Raw genomic sequence first — 24,345 nt, 5'->3', positions numbered from 1 at the left:
GAAGAAATTGCTGGAGCCTTGAGAGAAATCTTTGTATCCTCACTGGTTACACGGGAGGTCCCAGAGGATTGGAGGATAGCCATTATTGTTCTTTTGTTTAAGAAGGGTAGCAAGGATAATCCAGGTAATTACAGGCCAGTGAGCCTTATGTCAGTGGTAGGGAAATTATTGGAGCGGATTTTTCGAGACAGTATTTACTCCCACATGGAAATAAGGGGGCGTATTAGCGAGAGGCTAATATTGTGAAGGGGAGGTCGTGTCTCACTAATTTGATCGAGTTTTTCGAGGAAGTGATGAAGATGACTGATGAGGGTAGGGCACTGGACGATGTCCAGTGTGAGTGGTGAGGGGGATATTAAGAGGATTCGAGATGATTTAGACAAGTTGAGTGAGTGGGAAAATGCATGACAGATGAGGTAGCCCTTAGATAAATATGAAGCTATCCACTTCAGATTGAAAAACAGAATGGTGATATATTAGGAAATGTTGATGTACAAAAGGACCTGCTTGTCCCTTGTACACCACTTACTGAAAGCAGGTGTAGCAAGCAGTTAAGGTACCTGGTTGGCTGCCATTCTGTTCAAGAGTACTTGAGTAAAGATGTCTTATTGCAGCTATACAGGACCTTGGTGAGACCACACCTGGAGTATTGTGTGTAGTTTTAGTCTCCATATCTAAGAAAGGATATACTTGCAGGAACAGGCCCTTCGGCCCTCCAAGCCCGCGCCGCTCCCTGGTCCAAACTAGACCATTCTTTTGTATCCCTCCATTCTCACTCCGTTCATGTGGCTATCTAGATAAGCCTTAAACGTTCCCAGTGTGCCCGCCGCCACCACCTTGCCCGGCAGCGCATTCCATGCCCCCACCACCCTCTGTGTAAAATCCGTCCTTCTGATATCCGTGTTAAACCTCCCCCCACCCCCCCTCACCTTGAACCTATGACCCCTCGTGAACGTCACCACCGACCTGAGAAAAAGCTTCCCACCGTTCACCCTATCTATGCCTTTCATAATTTTATACACCTCTATTAGGTCACCCCTCATCCTCCGTCTTTCCAGTGAGAACAACCCCAGTTTACCCAATCTCTCCTCATAACTAAGCCCCTCCATACCAGGCAACATCCTGGTAAACCTCCTCTGCACTCTCTCCAAAGCCTCCACGTCCTTCTGGTAGTGTGGCGACCAGAACGGGACGCAGTATTCCAAATGCTGCCGAACCAATGTTCTAGACAACTGCAACATCAGACCCCACCTTTTATGCTCTATGCCCCGCCCTATAAAGGCAAGCATGTCATATGCCTTATTCACTATCTTCTCCACCTGTGACGTCACCTTCAAGGATCTGTGGACTTGCACACCCAGGTCCCTCTGCGTATCTACACCCTTTATGGTTCTGCCATTTATCGTATAGCTCCCCCCCTTCGTTAGTTCTACCAAAATGCATCACTTCGCTTTTATCTGGATTGAACTCCATCTGCCATTTCTTTGCCCAAATTTCCAGCCTATCTATCTCCTTCTGTAGCCTCTGACAATGTTCCTCACTATCTGCAAGTCCAGCCATTTTCGTGTCGTCCGCAAACTTACTGATCACCCCAGTTACACCTTCCAGATCATTTATATAAATCACAAACAGCAGAGGTCCCAATACAGAACCCTGCGGAACACCACTAGTCACAGGCATCCAGCCGGAAAAAGACCCCTCCACTACCACCCTCTGTCTTCTGTGACCAAGCCAGTTCTCCACCCATCTAGCCACCTCCCCCTTTATCCCATGAGATCCAACCTTTTGCACCAACCTACCATGAGGGACTTTGTCAAACGCTTTACTAAAGTCCATATAGACGACATCCACAGCCCTTCCCTTGTCAACCATTCTAGTCATTTCTTCAAAAAAACTCCACCAGGTTAGTGAGGCATGACCTCCCTCTCACAAAACCATGCTATCGTTAATGAGTTTATTCCTTTCTAAATGTGCATACATCCCATCTCTAAGAATCCTCTCCAACAACTTCCCTACCACGGATGTCAAGCTCACCGGCCTATAATTTCCCGGGTTATCCTTTCTACCCTTCTTAAATAACGGGACCACATTAGCTATCCTCCAATCCTCTGGGACCTCACCTGTAAGAAGTTTAACAACACCAGGTTAAAGTCCAACAGGTTTATTTGGTAGCAAAAGCCACACAAGCTTTCGAGGCTCTGAGCCCCTTCTTCAGGCGAGTGGGAATTCTATTCACAAACAGAACCTATAAAGACACAGACTCAATCTACATGAATAATGGTTGGAATGCGAATACTTACAACTAATCCAGTCTTTAAGAAACAAAACAATGGGAGTGGAGAGAGCATCAAGACAGGCTAAAAAGATGTGTATTGTCTCCAGACAAGACAGCCAGTGAAACTCTGCAGGTCCACGCAACTGTGGGAGTTACAAATAGTGACATAAACCCAATATCCCGGTTGAGGCCGTCCTTGTGTGTGCGGAACTTGGCTATCAGTTTCTGCTCAGCGACTCTGCGCTGTCGTGTGTCGCGAAGGCCGCCTTGGAGACCGCTTACCCGAATATCAGAGGCCGAATGCCCGTGACCGCTGAAGTGCTCCCCAACAGGAAGAGAACAGTCTTGCCTGGTGATTGTCGAGCGGTGTTCATTCATCCGTTGTCGCAGCGTCTGCATAGTTTCCCCAATGTACCATGCCTCAGGACATCCTTTCTTGCAGCGTATCAGGTAGACAACGTTGGCCGAGTTGCAAGAGTATGTACCGTGTACCTGGTGGATGGTGTTCTCACGTGAGATGATGGCATCTGTGTCGATGATCCGGCACGTCTTGCAGAGGTTGCTGTGGCAGGGTTTTGTGGTGTCTTGGTCACTGTTCTCCTGAAGGCTGGGTAGTTTGCTGCGGACAATGGTCTGTTTGAGGTTGTGCGGTTGTTTGAAGGCAAGAAGTGGGGGTGTGGGGATGGCCTTGGCGAGATGTTCGTCTTCATCAATGACATGTTGAAGGCTCCGGAGGAGATGCCGTAGCTTCTCCGCTCCGGGGAAGTACTGGACAACGAAGGGTACTCTGTCCACTGTGTCCCGTGTTTGTCTTCTGAGGAGGTCGGTGCGGTTTTTCGCTGTGGCGCGTTGGAACTGTTGATCAATGAGTCTAGCGCCATATCCTGTTCTTATGAGGGCATCTTTCAGCGTCTGGAGGTGTCCAGACGCTGAAAGATGCCCTCATAAGAACAGGATATGGCGCTAGACTCATTGATCAACAGTTCCAACGCGCCACAGCGAAAAACCGCACCGACCTCCTCAGAAGACAAACACGGGACACAGTGGACAGAGTACCCTTCGTTGTCCAGTACTTCCCCGGAGCGGAGAAGCTACGGCATCTCCTCCGGAGCCTTCAACATGTCATTGATGAAGACGAACATCTCGCCAAGGCCATCCCCACACCCCCACTTCTTGCCTTCAAACAACCGCACAACCTCAAACAGACCATTGTCCGCAGCAAACTACCCAGCCTTCAGGAGAACAGTGACCAAGACACCACACAACCCTGCCACAGCAACCTCTGCAAGACGTGCCGGATCATCGACACAGATGCCATCATCTCACGTGAGAACACCATCCACCAGGTACACGGTACATACTCTTGCAACTCGGCCAACATTGTCTACCTGATACGCTGCAAGAAAGGATGTCCCGAGGCATGGTACATTGGGGAAACTATGCAGACGCTGCGACAACGGATGAATGAACACCGCTCGACAATCACCAGGCAAGACTGTTCTCTTCCTGTTGGGGAGCACTTCAGCGGTCACGGGCATTCGGCCTCTGATATTCGGGTAAGCGTTCTCCAAGGCGGCCTTCGCGACACACGACAGCGCAGAGTCGCTGAGCAGAAACTGATAGCCAAGTTCCGCACACACAAGGACGGCCTCAACCGGGATATTGGGTTTATGTCACACTATTTGTAACTCCCACAGTTGCGTGGACCTGCAGAGTTTCACTGGCTGTCTTGTCTGGAGACAATACACATCTTTCTAGCCTGTCTTGATGCTCTCTCCACTCCCATTGTTTTGTTTCTTAAAGACTGGATTAGTTGTAAGTATTCGCATTCCAACCATTATTCATGTAGATTGAGTCTGTGTCTTTATAGGTTCTGTTTGTGAACAGAATTCCCACTCGCCTGAAGAAGGGACTCAGAGCCTCGAAAGCTTGTGTGGCTTTTGCTACCAGTTTTTTTTTTAACTGGTCGGTGCAACATCGTGGGCCGAAGGGCCTGTTCTGCGCTGTAATGTTCTATGTTCTATGTTCTAAATAAACCTGTTGGACTTTAACCTGGTGTTGTTAAACTTCTTACTGTGTTTACCCCAGTCCAACGCCGGCATCTCCACATCACCTCACCTGTGTCCAGTGACGAAACAAGGATTTGCATCAGAGGCCCAGTGATTTCATCTCTCGTCTCCCTGAGCAGCCTTGGATAGATTCCATCAGGCCCTGGGGATTTGTTAGTCTTTGTATTCCCTAAGAAACCTAACACTTCCCTCCCTTGTAATGGAGATTTTCTCTAACGGGTCAACACTCCCCTCCGAGACACTCCCAGTCAACACATCCCTCTCCTTTGTGAATTCCGACGCAAAGTATTCATTTAGGATCTCCCCTACTTCTTTGGGCTCTAAGCATAATTCCCCACTTTTGTCCCTGAGAGGTCCGATTTTTTTCCCTGATAATCCTTTTGTTCCTAACGTATGAATAAAATGTCTTAGGATTCTCCTTAATCCTGTCTGCCAAGGACATTTTGCGACCCCTTTTTGCTAATTCCTCGTTTGAGTTCTTTCCTACTTTCTTTGTATTCCTCCAGAGCTCCCTCCGTTTTTAGCTGCCTGGACCTAACGTACGCCTCTCTCTTCTTTTTGATCAATCCCTCAATTTCCCTGGTTATCCACGGTTCTTGAATGCTACCCTTCCTATCCTTTTTTACAGGCACATGCCTGTCCTGCAGCCCTAACAACTGTTCTAAAAAGACTCCCACATGCCAGATGTGGATTTACCCTCAAACAGCCTCTCCCAATTAACACCTGCCAATTTCTGCCTAATCCCACTAAAGTTAGCCTTCCCCCAATTCAACACCTTACCCTTGGGACACCACTCATCCTTTTCCATCACTATCCTAAAGCTAACAGAATTGTGGTCACTATTTGCCACATGTTCCCCTACCGAAACTTTGAAGACCTGACCGGGCTCATTCCCCAGTACTAGGTCCAGTATAGAAACATAGAAAACGAGAGCACAAAACAGGCCCTTCGGCCCCACAAGTTGTGCCGAACATATCCCTACCTTTTAGGCATACCTATAACCCTCCATCCTATTAGGTCCCATGTACTCATCCAGGAGTCTCTTAAAAGACGCTATTGAGTTTGCCTCCACCACCACTGACGGCAGCCGATTCCACTCGCCCACCATCCTCTGTGTGAAAAACTTCCCCCTAACATTTCCCCTGTACCTACCCCCCAGCACCTTAAACCTGTGTCCTCTCGCAGCAGCCATTTCCACCCTGGGAAAAAGCCTCTGAGAGTCCACCCGATCTATGCCTCTCAACATCTTGTATACCTCTATTAGGTCTCCTCTCATCCTACGTCTCTCCAAGGAGAAAAGACCGAGCTCCCTCAGCCTATCCTCATAAGGCATGCCATTCAATCCAGGCAACATTCTTGTAAATCGCCTCTGCACCCTTTCAATTTTTTCCACATCCTTCCTGTAATGAGGTGACCAGATAGCCCCCTCTCTAGTCGGGCTGTCTACATATTGTTCCAAAGAACCTTCTTGTACGCATTTTACAAATTCCTCCCCATTCAGAGTCCCAGCCCTATGCGATTTCCAGTCTATACCAGGGAAATTGAAGTCTCCCACTACAACAACCCTATTTTTCCTGCACCTATCCATTATCTCCTGACATATCCGTTCTTCCACTTCCCTTGGGCTGTTGGGGGGCCTGTCGTATACCCCCAACATAGTGACTGCGCCCTTCCTGTTTCTGAGCTCCACCCACAGTGACTCGTTACACGACCCCTCTGAATTGTCCTCCCTCTGCACCGCTGTAATATGCTCTCTAACTAATACTGCTACTCTCCCACCTCTTTTGGCCCCTCCTCTGTCTCGCCTAAAACACTTGTACCCCGGAATATTCAGTTGCCAGTCCTGTCCCTCTTTCAACCAAGTCTCTGTCATCGCAACCACATCCAAATTCCTCGTAAGCATTAAGGCCCTAAGTTCGTCTCTTACCTACTACGCTCCTTGCATTGAAGTAGATGCACTCCAGACCTCCAGGCCCAGTGAGGTCATCCTCCCCCAGAGTGCTCCTCTTCTTTGCCAGCCTTGTCCTGGCCCCAAGCTCGTCCCCAGCCTCTACACTTGTAGACATAATTTTTTGATCCCCACCCCCCCTGCCATATTAGTTTAAACCCACACGAGCTGCACTAGCAAAACTCCCAGCCAGGATGTTCGTGCCCTTCCAATTTAGTTGTGACCCGTCCTTCTTGTACAGGTTCCCTCCTCTCTTCAAAACTTCCCAGTGATCCAGGAATATGAAGCCCTCCCTCCTGGACCAGTCCTTTAGCCAAGCGTTCAATTGTAACTATCTCCCTATTCCTAATGAAGATTTACCAGACTGATTTCTGGGGTGGCAGGATTGTTTTATGAGAGATTGAGTTGACCAGAGCTGCATTCACTGGAGTTTGGAAGACACAGAGGGTTTCAAATTGAAAAGCATAAAATTCTGACAGAGGTATACAGACTGGCTGTAAGGATGATGTTTCCTCTGGCTGGGAGGGGTCTAGAACAAGGAGTCACAGGATATGGGGGTAGGCTATTTAGGACTGAGATGAGAATCTTCTTCACTGAGGGTGGAATTATCTACCACAGAAGGCTGTGGAGGCCAAGTCACTTAACATATTTAAGAAGGAAATATATATATATTTCTAGACTCTAAAGGTGTCAAGAGGTAGGGGAGAGTGCAGGAGTACAGTGTTGAGATATTATTTCAGCCATGATCACAGTGAATGGTGGAGCAGGCTTGAAGGGCTGGATGACCTACTTCTCCTATTTTCCATGTGTTGGTAATATTTTTAAGGTAGAGTTAGATTCTTGATAGATAGGTGAGTCAAAAAATATCGCGGGTAGACGGGAAAGGAGAGGCCGCAATTAATCAGATTAGCATTGATCTTATCAAATGTTGGACAGGTTCAAGGGGCCGAATAGCCTTCACCTTTTGCTGGTTTGTATGTTCGAAGACTTTTGTAAATTGGTAATTTTATTGGGTGAGTAATTCAGACACCTGCTCCAAAGATATTAATTGAAATCCCACCAAAGCACTTGGGGAATCTAAATTCTGTTAATTAATCTGTTTTAAAATGCTAGACACTGGTAATAATTAGGAAACAACTGGATTATTGTAAAATTAATCAGATTCAATAATAACCTTTGGGGGCAGAAATCTGTTGTCCTTACCTGTTCTGGCCTGTGCGTGACTCCAGACCTACTGCAATGTGGGTGATTCATAACTGCCCTGTGAAATGGCCTAGCAAACCAATTAATTGTTGGTGTTTCGCCACCACTTGCTCAGGGACAGTTATGGATGGAAAATAATTGTTGGCCTGGTCAATGATCAAGAATAATTTAAAGTATCATTACTGAAACATTAGTTATGTTTACCTCATGCTGTTAGTATTCCCATAATGTTTATTAAATTAAATTTAATAAAATTGAATTGGGGCGGCACGGTGGCACAGTGGTTAGCACTGCTGCCTCACAGCGCCAGGGTCCCAGGTTCGATTCCTGGCTTGGGTCACTGTCTCTGCGGAGTTTGCACGTTCACCCTGTGTCTACGTGGGTTTCCTCCGGGTGCTCCGGTTTCCTCCCACAGTCTGAAAGACGTGCTGGTTAGGTGCATTGAGCCGAAAAGGCACTGGAGTGTGGCAACTAGGGGAATTTCACAGTAACTTCATTGCAGTGTTAATGTAAGCCTTACTTGTGACTAATAAAATAAACTTTAACTTTCCTTTAAAATTTAAGCTTTCCATTTTTCTGTATGGATAAAGGCTTAACTATTGTAGCAATTGTGCTCTGTTGTGTGGTGACTGGTGTGTTTTTATTTCTGTAGAGGATAAGGCTGCCCAATCCCTGTTGAATAAACTAATCCGCAGTAACCTGGTTCAATCGACGCATCAAGTTGAGGTACTCCAGAGAGATCCAAATTCTCCTCTGTACTCTGTGAAGTCCTTTGAAGAGCTGCATTTGTAAGCATTTTTTCTCTTTCTTTGTTGTTTACATTTCTCTTGGTATTGTCAAATCTAGATATTTGATGAAGCCTGTAGCTCCAATGTACCAAAACTCCCCATTCATTCTTACTGTACAGTTTTCCTGATTATGGTGCAGCTCTTTAATGTCCAACTCTGATGAAAGTGTAAAATGTTCTTATTCATATTCCCAGTACTACACAGGGCGGCACGGTAGCGCAGTAGGGCGGCACGGTAGCGCAGTGGTTAGCACTGCTGCTTCACAGCTCCAGGGTCCCGGGTTCGATTCCCGGCTCGGGTCACTGTCTGTGTGGAGTTTGCACATTCTCCTCGTGTCTGCGTGGGTTTCCTCCGGGTGCTCCGGTTTCCTCCCACAGTCCAAAGATGTGCGGGTTAGGTTGATTGACCAGGTTAAAAATTGCCCCTTAGAATCCTAAAATGCGTAGGTTAGAGGGATTTGCAGGTAAATATGTGGGGGTAGGGCCTGGGTGGGATTGTGGTCGGTGCAGACTCGATGGGCCGAATGGCCTCCTTCTACACTGTAGGGTTTCTATGATTCTACATTGTAATGATCATTGGCCAGGCCCCCTGGTTGTTGGTGAGTTCTGGTTAGGGACCAATAAAGTTTGTTTGAAGTATACAAAGTTTGGGATTTAAGATGCTTACTAAGTAAATAAAGCCACAAGTTTTGGAAAAGCCAAAATAAATTTTATGATGCAAGGTTAGAAAGATAAAACAGTTTGCAAGATCTATCACTCTGAAACCCAAGTGAGGGTTTGTGGATGCCCCCTCAGCATCCCCCCCAGGTGATTGTCACAGAACAATTTCCATGTAGTGTGTCCAAAATAGCTTACCTGTTAATTCATGTATACCTCATATTAACCCTGATTGTTGGATATATAGTAGAATCATAGAATCCCTACAGTGCAGAAGAAGGCCATTCGGCCCATTGAGTCTGCACCGACCACAATACCACCTAGCCCCTATCCCCATATATTTGCCTTGTTAATCCCTTTAAACTGCGCATTCCGGGACACTAAGGGGCAATTTAGAATAGCCAATGCACCTAACCCACACATCTTTGGACTGTGGGAGGAAACCGGAGCACCCAGAGAAAGCCCATGCAGACATGGGGAGAATGTGCAAACTCCACACAGTGACCCAAGCCGGGAATCGAATCCAGGTCTCTGGCGCTGTAAGGCAGCAGTGTCAAGCACTGTGCCACCGTGCCAATCTTTGACCTGTATAGTAACGTTTGTTTATTCAAAACGTATGGAATCTTGTGCCTTTATTCTTAATGTCTTGAATCTCAACCCTTGTCTACTTTAAACAAAATGTTATTGGCCCCTAACTGATCTTATCAAAAACTTGGGAGTCTGATTGAGGACCATAACAGCACCTAAAATGGCGTTCTTACCACGTCACATTGTCTGAAATTATTGGTGCCATATTACTTTTACATCTATTTCTCATGAACGTTGATAGCATCATTTGCATTCAGACTCACATCCAGGAAGTCTCTCGTCATTACTCCAGAGACAAGGGCCTTTGAAGTTTTTTCCCCCTTTGTGTGGTGAGAGAAAATCAGTTGAATAATTTTTTGCAGCAGTATCGACAGTGATAGAATCATATTATTTATTTAATACAGTTAATGTCATGACATTTTGCAGACAAATAAGGGAAGGTTTGCTGAGCTTTTTCTTTTATGAAGACAGGGCCTTTGATTTAATATCCTGGCTCTATTTCCAACGCATTAATCATGATTGCCTATTTTGTGAATCAGCACTTTTCTAACTGACGTATTTCTGAATGGCCACAGTTCTGGACATGTGTGATTACATTATAGCATGACTAATCTAACGCTACACATCACTATATAAACCACTATTTCTTTCCTGAACTCAACAGCAATTTACGTGATTGAACATTCTGTACTCGCTGCTCACAGCTCTGTCTCCACGACAGTGGGGAAATTAGCTGATCGTCGTGTCAAATTAGCTGATCTGTTATGTCAAAAGTGTTCAGTACAGTGTTTGGAATCAGTTGCAGTCATTGTTTCTAGTGATACTTTGAGTCATAATGGTTTTCTAGCAAAAATGTTTGCATGTTAAGGACACTAAGTTCTCATCGCTACCTTATATTTTGAGTATGATTTAAAACTAAACTGCAAGACAGTGAAAAAAATAATAAACAATGGACAAAATATTCAAGTTTTTTTTGTCTGTTTAGCATCTGTTTTACTAAATCTGCCATTTAGCTGAGCGAAACTAGAGACTATCAATATGAGGTAAGGCACAAAGAAATTAAAATGGAAATTCAGGAGAATGTTATTTACCTGGAGAGTGGTGGGAATGTGGAGCTTGGAGTCATTGAGGGGAATAGAATAAATGCATTAAAAGAAAAGTTAGATATGATGGAGTTGGGGGAATTCAGGGTTATACTCTGATGAGGATGAGTGAGAGAAAGCTGGAGTGAAGCATAAACCGGGCTTGGACATATTGGATTGAACCTTCTCTTTCTGCCCCGTCTGTTCCCTGAGTGACTTATTGTGCAATATTGATTTCAAAGGCAACAGAATTTAGCTTTGATGCTGAGCATTTGAATTGCAAACATAAATAGACCTTCTTTGAAACCTGTTTCTCTTTTCTCATTACATTAATTATATTAATTTGTATGGCATATATTGATTTTGTTTTTTTAATAAATAGTGGTAAGGGATGTTGAAACTCATTTAAATGCTATTCAACCTCCTGATGGATAATTTGGAGTGATCATGATTTGCAGGTCATCTTATTGTTTTTCTACGCTGGATGTTAGGCATGCTTGGACCGGATGGTTTTGAAATTGATCTGTTGAATCGGGGCAGCACGGTAGCACAGTGGTTAGCACTGCTGCTTCACAGCTCCAGGGACCTGGGTTCAATTCCCGGCTTGGGTCACTGTCTGTGTGGAGTTTGCACATTCTCCTTGTGTCTGCGTGGGTTTCCTCCGGGTGCTCCGGTTTCCTCCCACAGTCCAAAGATGTGCGGGTTAGGTTGATTGGCTATGCTAAAATTGCCCCTTAGTGTCCTGGGACGCGTGGACTAGCAGGTAAAATATGTAGGGATATGGGGGTGGGGTTGTGGTCGGTGCAGATTTGATGGGCCGAATGGCCTCTTTCTGTACTGTAGGGTTTCTATGATTTCTATGACTTCTATGAATCTATTTTTATGTAAGAAATTAGTTGTTTATTGTAAGATATTGTTATTAAACTGTAAGTGAATGATATGAATATGACTGATATTTTGTGATAACTAGAATTGAGGATTCATGAATGAGTAACAAAGTGCATTGCACAGATGAAAGGATGCTGTGGCAGTTAGGTGCTGTAAAGATTGTCACCTGAACTATAGAAATATACAAACATTTCAGACATAGAAGGGGGCCATTCAGCCCATCATGACTGTACCCCATGAAAAAGACTATTCAGCCTAATTCCACTTTCCAGCTCTTGGTCCCTAGTTCATGACACCAAGTGCATATCCAGGTGCTTTTTAAATACATTGAAGGTCTCTGCCTCTACCAGTCTTTCAGGCAGTGAGTTACATTGAGTTCTCAACTCCCCTGTAATCCTCCTACCAAATTAACTCTATGCTCCTAGGTCGTCCTCTCAGGTAATGGAAATAAGTCCATCCTATTCACTCTAGCTAGACCCTTCATAATTTAATGCATCTCAAGTAAATCTCCCCTCGACATCCTCTGTTGCCCTGCCGATCCAATCTTCATCACTAAAATCTCCTGGCAACATCCTTGTCAATTTCCTCTGTGCTGTCTCGTGAGATCATGTCCCTTCTTTAATGTGACCAGAACTGTATATCTCCACATCAGAACTGTATGCCATGCTACAGCAGTGGCCTAACTAATGTTTTCCTGTGTTGGTATAACCCCCCTGCTTTAATATTCTATGCCTTTGTGAATAAAGGATCGTGTCCCGTCTTTTTAACCACCTGGTCTTACCTGACTTGCGACCTTCAATGATCATTCATTCCAAGGTCCTCTGTTCCTCTACACTTCTCAATATCCACTTATTGTGTAAGCCTTCACCTTGTCTGCCCTCCCTAAATGCATTGCCTCACACTTCTCCAGATTGAATTTGATTTGCTATTTTTCTGCCCACCCAACTAGTCAGTTGATATCATCTTGCAGTTTACAACTTTCTCTATCAATCACATGACCAAGTTTTGTGTCTTCTGCAAACATAGCCCTTACATTTAAGCCTATATATTTTATATATATCACAACAGCATTGATGTACAGAGGGGTCTTGGGGGTCAAGTCCATAGCTCCCTGAAATTGGCCCCACAAGTAGATAGGGTGGTAAAAAGGCATGTGGCATGCTTGCCTTTATTGGTCAGGGCATTGAGTACAAGAGTCAGGATGTCGTGTTGCAGCTTTATAAAACTTTGCTTAGGCCACACTTGAGAGTATTGTGTTCACTTCTGGTCACCACATTACAGGAAGGGTGTGGAGGCTTTGGAGAGGGTGCAGAGCAGGTTTACCAGGATGCTGCCTGGATTAGAGGGTATGAGCTATTAAGAGAGCCTGGACAAACTAGTGTTGCCTTCTCTGGAGCGGCAGAGGCTGAGGGGAGACCTGATAGAAGTCTATAAAGTTATGAGAGGCATAGATAGGATTGACAGTCACAATCGTTTTCCCAGAGTTGAAATGGGGCATGCACTGAAGGTGAGAAGGGGAAATGAGGCGTGAGGGGCAAGTTTTATTTACACTGAGTGGTAGATGTCTGGAATGCTGCCAGGGGTGGTGGTGGAGGCAGATACATAGGGGCGTTTAAGGGCCTTTTAGACAAGCATATGAATTTGTAAGGAATAGAGAGATATGGACCAAGGGCAGGCAGAAGGGACTGATTTAATTTGGTATTATGTTCAACACAACATAGTGGGCCAAAGGGCCTGTTCTTGTGCTGTACTGTTCTAAGGGATAAATCAACCATGGTTAACCAGGGAAGTCGAGGATAATATTAGACTGAAAATAAATCATACAATGTGACATAGATAAGACAGATGATTTGGAATGTCTTCAAAACCAACAAAAGATGAACAAAAAATAGAGGGAGAAGATAAACTGAGGGTTTCTTCCCCCAGTCCAAAGATTTACATGTTAAGTGGTCTGGTAATGATAAATATGTGGGGTTACGGGGAGAGGGCCTGGGTAAGATACTCTGTCAGAGAGTTGGTGCAGACTCGCTGGGCTGAATGGTCTCCTTCTGCACTGTAGGGATTATATGTGGATCGTAAGAGCTTCTTTATCTGTATATTAGAAGGAGAGAGACCAAAGTGAACATAGACCCCTTGGAGAATGTGACTAGGCAAATAATAAAAGGGAACCAGGAATTTGCAGAGGATTAGAGGGCGGCACGGTGGTTAGCACTGCTGCTTCACAGCTCCAGGGTCCCGGGTTTGATTCCCGGCTCGGGTCACTGTCTGTGTGGAGTTTGCACATTCTCCTCGTGTCTGCGTGGGTTTCCTCCGGGTGCTCCGGTTTCCTCCCACAGTCCAAAGATGTGCGGGTTAGGTTGATTGGCTAGGTTAAAAATTGCCCCTTAGAGTCCTGGGATGCGTAGGTTAGAGGGATTAGCGGGTTAAAAAAAAGGGATTAGCGGGTAGGGCCTGGGTGGGATTGTGGTCGGTGCAGACTCGATGGGCCAAATGGCCTCCTTCTGCACTGTAGGGTTTCTATGATTTCTATGATGATTTTACAATAGAAGATGCTAATAGCATTCCAAAAATACTAAATAATCAAGGGGCAAAAAGGGGGAGGAAATAAATATAATAGCTATCACTTGCCTTTGTTTCCTCTATTTTCCACACTCACTAGTTTTCTGATTTTCATTTCCTATTTTGCTTCTCTCCCTTCTGAATCTACAATCAGATTCTACCCCCCTCCTCCCTCAAAATCAGTAGCAAACCTTCTCGTGACGATTGAGGTCCTGGCCTGTTGAGGTGCAACCCATCCAGTCTGTGCAGGTTCCACCTCCCGACCCTTGACCTCTCCTTTGATGTCCTCTAGTTGCCAACTCAGCAACATTTACAATTTACCTTATTTATTTTACCAAATTATTTCATAAATTTTAACACAAAGAACAAAGAAAATTACAGCACAGGAACAGGCCCTTCGGCCCTCCAAGCCTGCACTGACCATGCTGCCTGACTGAACTAAAACCCCCTATCCTCCTGGGAACCATTTCCCTCTATTCCCATCCTATTCATGTATTTGTCAAGACGCCCCTTAAAAGTCACTACCGTATCTGCTTCCACTACCTCCCCTGACAACGGGTTCCCACTACTCCGTGTAAAAAATCTGCCTCGTACATCTCTTCTAAACCTTGTCCCTCGCACCTTAAACCTATGCCCCCTAGTAATTGACTCTTCCACCCTGGGAAAAAGCTTCTGACTATCCACTCTGTCCATGCCCCTCATAATCTTGTAGACTTCTATCAGGTCTCCCCTCAACCTCGGTCATTCCAGTGAGAACAAACCAAGTTTCTCCAACCTCTCCTCATAGCTAATGCCCTCCATACTAGGCAACATCCTGGTAAATCTTATCTGTACCCTCTCCAAAGCCTCTACATCCTTCTGGTAGTGTGGCGACCAGAATTGACATCATATTCCAAGTGCGACCTAACTAAGGTTCTATAAAGCTGCAACATGACTTGCCGATTTTAAACTCAATACCTCGGCCGATGAAGGCAAGCATGCCGTATGCCTTCTTGACTACCTTCTCCACCTGCATTGCCACTTTCAGTGACCTGTGTACCTGTACACCCAGATCCCTTTGCCTATCAATACTCTTAAGGGTTCTGCCATTTACTGTATATTTCCTTTCTGTATTAGACCTTCCAAAATGCATTACCTCACATTTGTCCGGATTAAACTCCATCTGCCATCTTTCCGCCCAAGTCTCCAACTGATCTATATCCTGCTGTATCCTCTGATGCTCCTCATCGCTATCCGCAAATCCACCTTTGTGTCGTCCACAAACTTACTAATCAATCCAGTTACATTTTCCTCCAAATCATTTATATATAATACAAACAGCAAAGGTCCCAGCACTGATCCCTGAGGAACACCGCTTGTCACAGCCCTCCATTCAGAAACGCACCCTTCCATTGCTGCCCTCTGTCTTCTTTGACCAAGCCAGCTCACCTCTGATCCCATGCGACTTCACCTTCTGCACCAGTCTGCCATGAGGGACCTTGTCAAAGGCCTTACTGAAGTCCATGTGGACAACATCCACTGCCCTACCCTCATCAATCATCTTTGTCACTTCCTCGAAAAACTCGATCAAGTTCGTGAGACATGACCTCCCCTTCACAAAACCATGTTGCCTCTCACTAATACGTCCACTTATTTCCAAGTGGGAATAAATCCTGTCTCGAAGAATCCTCTCCCATAATTTCCCTACCACTGATGTAAGGCTCACTGGCCTGTAATTACCTGGATTATTCTTGCTACCCTTCTTAAACAAAGGACACCTTCCAGTTTCTTTAGTCTTTCTTCATAACCAAAACTTTATCTTTGGAATTATAAAGTTTGGAGCTCTATTTATCAAACCAAGAGAAAAAAATAATTGAAGAAGCATTCATCATGACAGTTGTCGGACCAAGGGCTGAATATGTTAACTTTGTATTCTTGTTAACATTGTGTGTCTTGAATCTGATGCTGTTGTATGTATTTTCAAGATTTATTTTCACATTATATCAGTATATTGAGGCATAAGCAGTTCACTTATGTTTGAAATCTGAAAATTAGAAATAAAATGAAGGAAAGTTGTCTTTTTACTGAGAGTTGATCTGTCATTGTGGTATGAAAGTTGAAGGTACACAAAAAAAAGTATGCAGCATCCTTACGTTAATCTCATCATTGGGAGAGAATGGAGGAAATGGGAATTGATACAATTCCCATATAGTGGGAGGTGAATTGAGCGAGTCATCTCCTTAGTTAATAATCAATTTAAGTGAAAGAAAGCAATAAAAATGATTTTGTAAAAAACAGGTTTTTTTAATCTTTTAGGAAAAAAGAGCTCCTGCAAGGTGTGTATGGAATGGGATTTAACAGACCATCAAAGATCCAAGAGACAGCATTACCCATGATGCTTGCAGAACCGTATGTTTAGCACACTTAATATAATTGGCCAGATGTGAAATCTGTATGTGGAAATATTACTGTATATTTTACTTGATGTATATTTTATTTTGTGACATTTTGTATTTGAATTGTCTCTCCAGCCCTCAGAATCTAATTGCACAATCTCAATCAGGTACTGGTAAGACAGCTGCCTTTGTTTTGGCTATGCTCAGCCGCGTAGATCTCTCCCAAAGACACCCACAGGTAAAGTGTTATAATTTTGCAAAATAATCCATTCTCAGGAAACTAAAATTACATGAACAATTTTTTGATTTATGCTTTTAAAATAATGACAATTAGAAATGTAACCTGGGTTTAAATTGGAACAGCTTTGTAATTGAACTCGAGCACAATTTTCAGAAACACAAACAGATCAACCATGAAGGCCCAATGGCCTATTTCTACCGTTTTCGATGTTTGTATAACAACAGTGGTAATGTGTATATATAAAAGCAAATGACTGCAGATGCAGGAATCTGAAACAAAAACAGAAAATGCTGGAAAATCTCAGCATGTCTGACAGCATCTGTGGAGAGAGAACAGAGCTAAAAGTGACGTCACAGGTGGATAGGGTCGTAAAGAGTGCCTTTGGTACATTGGCCTTTATAAATCGGAGTGTCGAGTATAAAAGTTGGAGTGTTATGGTAAGGTTATATAAGTCATGATGTGGAGATGCCGGCGTTGGACTGGGGTAAACACAGTAAGAAGTTTAACAACACCAGGTTAAAGTCCAACAGGTTTATTTGGTAGCAAAAGCCACACCAAATTTGCTTTTGCTTTTGCTACCAAATAAACCTGTTGGACTTTAACCTGGTGTTGTTAAACTTCTTACAAGGTTATATAAGGCATTGGTGAGGCCGAATTTGGAGTATTGTGTGCAGTTTTGGTCACCTAGTTACAGGAAGGATGTAAATAAGATTGAAAGAGTGCAGAGGAGGTTCACAAGGATGTTGTCGGGACTTGAGAAGCTGAGTTACAGAGAGAGATTGAATAGGTTGGGACTTTATTCCCTGGAGCGTAGAAGATTTAGGGGAGATTTGATAGAGGTGTATAAGATTTTGATGGGTATAGATAGAGTGAATGCAAGCAGGCTTTTTCCGCTGAGGCCAGGGGAGAAAAAAACCAGAGGGCATGGGTTAAGGGTGAAAGGAGAAAAGTTTAAAGGGAATATTAGGGGGGGCTTCTTCACGCAGAGAGTGGTGGGAGTGTGGAATGAGCTGCCGGATAAAGTGGTAAATGCGGGTTCACTTTTAACATTTAAGAAAAACTTGGACGGGTTCATGGATGAGAGGGGTGTGGAGGGATATGGTCCAAGTGCAGGTCAGTGGGACTAGGCATAAAATGGTTCGGCACAGACAAGAAGGGCCAAAAGGCCTGTTTCTGAGCTGTAATTTTCTATGGTTCTATGGTTCCAAGTCTAGTAATGTATACTTCAGTTGGAGGAAGTGCTGGCCATTTTCACTATTGTGTACCAGTGCAGTTTCCCCTCAGAGGGGAGGTTGCAGAAATGGGCCTCTTGGCATTGACTTGTAAATCGCTGTTTTCTGTTTGAACTCGATGTTAAATATTCAATTTGTAACTATGTATATCACTATCCAAATGTTATTTCTGATTTGCCCTGTTATAATCCTGAATGATTTGTTCTTTTTCCCCCCCAGTGTTTATGCCTTTCTCCAACGTATGAACTGGCTTTGCAGACTGGACAGGTTATTGAACAAATGGGAAAGTGCTGCCCTGATATCAAGCTAGCATATGCAGTGCGAGGCAACAGACGTGAGTAATATTGTAACATTGATGTATGCCTACAATTTTAATGAGATTACATGTGCAGCCTGGAGAACACACTGCTAACATTTCAATAATTAATCAAGAAACATCTCTTCGAATCATAGAGTCATTATAAACATGACAGCTCTTCAGCAAACCATCAAATCAGCCCCACTCCCCTGCTCTATCCCATTGGCTCTGTAAATTTATCTCCCTCAAGTACCCATCCAATCTCTGGAATTTGGTACTAAAACTGAAAGGTAAAATATACTGGAAGTTGTGATTATACAGATTATTCTTTTGCTGTTAAACCAGACTATATACAAAATGTTCCCCACTGTGTTTCAAAAGAATTATGTCAATTCCTTTACATGTTTAGACATTTCATTTTTTTAATTTCTTGAAAATATTCAAGAAAATAATGGCTGATCCAATCAGAAGAGATTCTGGTGGGCATGGAGCTAGAGTCCTTGCTATTTGTGGTGTTCATTAATGATTTGGGCTGAAATGTAGGGGGAATGATCAAGAAGTTCACAGATGGCATGGAAATTGATAGGCTGGTGATCACAGAACCTACAGTGCGAAAGAGGCCCTTTGGCCCATCGAGACTGCACCGACGCATGAAAGGCCCTGACCTGCTCACCTAATCCCACTTGCCAGCACTTGGCCCATAGCCTTGAATGTTATGACGTGGCAAGTACTCATCCAGGTACTTTTTAAAGAATGTGAGGCATCCTGCCTCCACCACCCTCCCAGGCAATGCATTCCAGACTGTCACCACCCTCTGAGTAAAAAATGTTTTTCCTCAAATCCCCCCTAAACCTCCCACCCCACACTTTTAACTTGTGTCCCCTCGTAACTGACCCTTCAACTAAAGGGAACAGCTGCTCCCTATCCACCCTGTCCATTCACCTCATAAATAGTGAGGAGGATAGCTGTAGACTGCGGGAGAATATCAATGGACCAGTCAGGTGGGAAGAGCAGTGGCAAATGGAATTCAACTTGGAGAAGTGAGAGGTAATGAACTCGGGGAGGGCTAACAAGGCAAAGGATTTCACTATGAATAATGTTATGGTTCAGGTTAGAAACGCCAAAGTGTTTTATGAAGCCCGTCTGAATCATAAGTTTTGCATCTTGAATTTGGCGAGGGTAAGCATGATGTTTTTCACTTCAGGTGTGATTCAAAAGACCCACTAGGGAGCTTTTATCTAACAAAGTTTATTTAAGAAAATAATTAACTCGTATGGAAAGAAAATTAGCAATAACTTCTATCGTTTACAAACAGGAAACAAAACAACCATTATAATGTATAACCTGTAACAAAGATATCGAATTGTTCCAATCAAACCAAAATCCTTGCCATAGACAAGCTCTTTAAACAGGTTCAATACAGCAAAATCTACTGCTCGTGATGAGCGAATTTAAGCCCTTTAGTTGAACTCTGCAGTTCTCTGGATTCACTCCGAACAGTTAGACTATTCAGCTTCCCAAAACACCACAGAGACTCTGGTCCAGCCCCCAACAACAGATTTTTCACACTTCCGGAAAACAAGATCTTGTTTTCAGCTAACCAACAGGAAGAGAGAGAAAACACTTCTTTTTAGCTTGCTGTCCCTTCTAAAACTAAAGCCTGCAGCTCCAAACTGGAAAATGGAAAAAACTGTCCAAAAACACATGACCATCCTCCTAACAATGCAGGATCATAAAACTAATCCCAGAGTAAACACACCCAACCCCATTTAAGCCACTTAAGTAGCAATAAAAGGGCATTTCCAGTCTAGCTGGCAGCAATGACATCACTGAAGCTGCGAGAGCTGCAGAAATCATGCATCTCTTCAAGGTACACTAACGTCCCAATAGTAGGACCCCAGTAAATTACTGAAGATCAGAGGGATCTTGGAGTACATATCCACAATCCTTGAAGGTGAAAGGGCAGGTAGCTAAGATGGTTAAGATGACGTATGGAATACTTCCCTTAATTCCCCAAGGTATAAAATACAAAAGCAGGGCGGTCATCCTGGAACCATGTAAAACTCAGGTTAGACCACTGGAATACTGTGTGCATTTCTGGTCATCACACTGTAGGAAGGATGTGATTGCACTGGAGAGAGTGCAGAGGAGATTTATTAGGATGCTGCCTGGCCAGGAGTGTCTGAGCTATGAGGAAAGATTGAATAGGTAGGGGCTGTTTTCCTTGGAACAGTGAAGGTTGAGAGGGGACCTGACAGTGTGCAAAATTATTATTTTTTTATTCATTCGTGGAACATGGGCGTCACTGGCTGGCCAGCATTTATTGTCCATCCCTAGTTGCCCTTGGAGGGCAGTTGAGAATCAATCACATTGCAGTGGCTCTGGAATCACATGGAGGCCAGACCAGATAAGGACGGCAGATTTCCTTCCCTAAACGGCATTAGTGAATCATATGGGTCTTTCTGACAATCGACAATGGTTTCATGGCCGTCAGTAGATTCTTAATTCCAGATATTTTTTATTGCATTCAAATTCTAGCATTTGCCATGGCGGGATTCAAACCCAGATCCGCAGAACATTAGCTGAGTTTTTGGATTAATAGTCATGGGATAATACCACTAGGCCATCACTTCCCAGATGAGGAACATAGAGTGGATGGGAAGGCACTTTGTTCATTAGTGGAGGAGTCAATAACCAAGCTGCATAGATTTAAGGTAAGCGGTAGAAGGCTAAGAGGGGAGTTGAGGATAAACGTTTTCACTGAGGGTGGTGGGAGAATGGTAATCACTGCCTGAAAGTGTGGTTGAGTCGGAAACACTCATAACATTTAAGGAGTGTTTAAATATTCACTTGCCCTGCCATAATCTCCAGGGCGATGGGCCAAGCAGAGGAAAACCGAATCAGTGCAGTCAAATCTTTGTTGACTGGCGTGGCACAATGAGCCGAATGGCTTCCTTCTGTTCTGTAAAGATCTATGAATCCAAAATAATTTTTCTTCCTGTAGTTGCATTTTATGCTTTTCACGGACCTTGAGGGAAGCGGTTGTTGAACTTTCAGGGGCCCTGGCAGACATATTTAAAATGTCAGTATTCACAGGGGAGGTGCTGGATGATTGGAGGGTGGCTCATGTTGTTCCGTTGTTTAAAAAAGGTTCCAAAAGAAATCCGGGAAACAGTAAGTTTGATGTCGGTAGTGGGCAAGTTATTGGAAGGTGTGATGAGGGATAGGATCTACAAATATTTGGATAGACGGGGACTTATTAGGGAGAGTCAACATGGCTCTGTGCGTGGAATCTATTAGAGTTTTTCGAGGAGGTTACCAGGAAAGTGGATGAAGGGAAGGCGGTGGATGTTGTCTACCTGGATTTCAGCAAGGCCTTTGACAAGGTCCCTCATGGGAGGTTAGTTAGGAAGGTTCAGTCGCTGGGTATACATGAGGAGGTAGTAAATTGGATTAGACACTGGCTCAGTGGAAGAATCTTTCAGTGGAAGAATCTTTCAGTGGAAGAATCTTTCAGTGGAAGAATCTTTCAGTGGAAGAATCTTTCAGTGGAAGAATCTTTCAGTGGAAGAATCTTTCAGTGGAAGAATCTTTCAGTGGAAGAATCTTTCAGTGGAAGAATCTTTCAGTGGAAGAATCTTTCAGTGGAAGAATCTTTCAGTGGAAGAATCTTTCAGTGGAAGAATCTTTCAGTGGAAGAATCTTTCAGTGGAAGAATCTTTCAGTGGAAGAATCTTTCAGTGGAAGAATCTTTCAGTGGAAGAATCTTTCAGTGGAAGAATCTTTCAGTGGAAGAATCTTTCAGTGGAAGAATCTTTCAGTGGAAGAATCTTTCAGTGGAAGAATCTTTCAGTGGAAGAATCTTTCAGTGGAAGAATCTTTCAGTGGAAGAATCTTTCAGTGGAAGAATCTTTCAGTGGAAGAATCTTTCAGTGGAAGAATCTTTCAGTGGAAGAATCTTTCAGTGGAAGAATCTTTCAGTGGAAGAATCTTTCAGTGGAAGAATCTTTCAGTGGAAGAATCTTTCAGTGGAAGAATCTTTCAGTGGAAGAATCTTTCAGTGGAAGAATCTTTCAGTGGAAGAATCTTTCAGTGGAAGAATCTTTCAGTGGAAGAATCTTTCAGTGGAAGAATCTTTCAGTGGAAGAATCTTTCAGTGGAAGAATCTTTCAGTGGAAGAATCTTTCAGTGGAAGAATCTTTCAGTGGAAGAATCTTTCAGTGGAAGAATCTTTCAGTGGAAGAATCTTTCAGTGGAAGAATCTTTCAGTGGAAGAATCTTTCAGTGGAAGAATCTTTCAGTGGAAGAATCTTTCAGTGGAAGAATCTTTCAGTGGAAGAATCTTTCAGTGGAAGAATCTTTCAGTGGAAGAATCTTTCAGTGGAAGAATCTTTCAGTGGAAGAATCTTTCAGTGGAAGAATCTTTCAGTGGAAGAATCTTTCAGTGGAAGAAGCCAGAGAGTGGTTGTGGAGGATTGCTTCTCTGAGTGGAGGCCTGTGACTAGTGGTGTGCCGCAGGGATCGGTGTTGGGTCCATTGTTGTTTGTCATCTATATCAATGATCTGGATGATAATGTGGTGAATTGGATCAGCAAATTTGCTGATGATACAAAGATTGGAGGCGTAGTGGACAGTGAGGAAGGTTTTCAAAGCTTGCAGAGGGATTTGGACCAACTGGAAAAACGGGCTGAAAAATGGCAAATGGAATTTAACGCAGACTAGTGTGAGATATTCCACATTGGAAGGACAAACCAAAGAAGAACGTACAGGGTAAATGGTAGGACTCTGAAGAGTGCAGTTGAACAGAATTCCCTAAAAGTGATGTCACAGGTGGATAGGGTCGTAAAGAGTGCCTTTGGTACATTGGCCTTTATTAATCGGAGTATCGAGTATAAAAGTTGGAATGCTATGGTAAGGTTATATAAGGCATTGGTGAGGCCGAATTTAGAGTATTGTGTACAGTTTTGGTCACCTAGTTACAAGAAGGATGTAAATAAGGTTGAAAGAGTGCAGAGAAGGTTCACAAGGATGTTGCTGGGACTTTAGAAGCTGAGTTACAGAGAGAGATTGAATAGGTTGGGACTTTATTCCCTGGAACTTAGAAGAATGAGGGGAGATTTGATAGAGGTGTATAAGATTTTGATGGGTATAGATAGAGTGAATGCAAGCAGGCTTTTTCCACTGAGGCTCGGGGAGAAAAAAACCAGAGGGCATGGGTTAAGGGTGAAACATAGAAACAAAGAAAACTACAGCACAAAACAGGCCCTTCGGCCCCACAAGTTGTGCCGAACATATCTCTACCTTTTAGGCCTACCTCTAACCCTCCATCCTATTAAGTCCCATATACTCATCCAGGAGTCTCTTAAAAGACCCTATTGAGTTTGCCTCCACCACCACTGACGGCAGCCGATTCCACTCGTCCACCACCCTCTGTGAAAAACTTCCCCCTAACATTTCCCCTGTACCTACCCCCCAGCACCTTAAACCTGTGTCCTCTCGTAGCAGCCATTTCCAACCTGGGAAAAAGCCTCTGAGAGTCCACCCGATCTATGCCTCTCAACATCTTATATACCTCTTTTAGGTCTCCTCTCATCCTACGTCTCTCCAAGGAGAAAAGACCAAGCTCCCTCAGCCTATCCTCATAAGGCATGCCACTCAATCCAGGCAACATCCTTGTAAATCTCCTCTGCACCCTTTCAATCGTTTCCACATCCTTCCTGTAATGAGGCGACCAGCACTGAGCACAGTACTCCAAGTGGGATCTGACGAGGGTCTTATATAGCTGCATCATTATCCCCGGACTCCTAAACTCAATCCCTCGATTGATAAAGGCCAGCACACCATATGCCTTCTTAACCACCTCCTCCACCTGCGGGGCCGATTTTAGACCCGGACCCCAAGGTCCTTCTGATCCTCTACAGTACTAAGAGTCTTTCCCTTTATATTGTACTCCTTCATCCCATTTGACCTGCCAAACTGTACCACTACGCATTTATCTGGGTTGAAGTCCATCTGCCACTTCTCCGCCCAGTCTTGCATCCTGTCTATGTCCCTCTGTAACCTCTGACATCCCTCCAGACTATCCACAACCCCACCAACCTTCGTGTCATCGAAAGGAGAAAAGTTTAAAGGGAATATTAGGG

General features: G+C 44.0%; 1 protein-coding gene across 1 annotated transcript in view; it reads left to right on the top strand.

The window, feature by feature from the left end:
* Positions 1-24,345, top strand: part of ddx19a (DEAD-box helicase 19a) — a 70,899-nt gene that overhangs the window by 13,420 nt on the left and 33,134 nt on the right. Inside the window, exons 3-6 of the mRNA XM_078238582.1 lie at positions 8,148-8,283; positions 16,352-16,444; positions 16,567-16,669; positions 18,124-18,238. Coding sequence (XP_078094708.1) covers positions 8,148-8,283; positions 16,352-16,444; positions 16,567-16,669; positions 18,124-18,238 — 447 coding nt within the window. The remainder of the gene's footprint in view (positions 1-8,147; positions 8,284-16,351; positions 16,445-16,566; positions 16,670-18,123; positions 18,239-24,345) is intronic.

Source organism: Mustelus asterias, chromosome 22 (assembly GCF_964213995.1).
Source record: "Mustelus asterias chromosome 22, sMusAst1.hap1.1, whole genome shotgun sequence".
NCBI classification, from domain to species: domain Eukaryota; kingdom Metazoa; phylum Chordata; class Chondrichthyes; order Carcharhiniformes; family Triakidae; genus Mustelus; species Mustelus asterias.
This window is presented reverse-complemented; position numbering and strand designations above follow the sequence as displayed.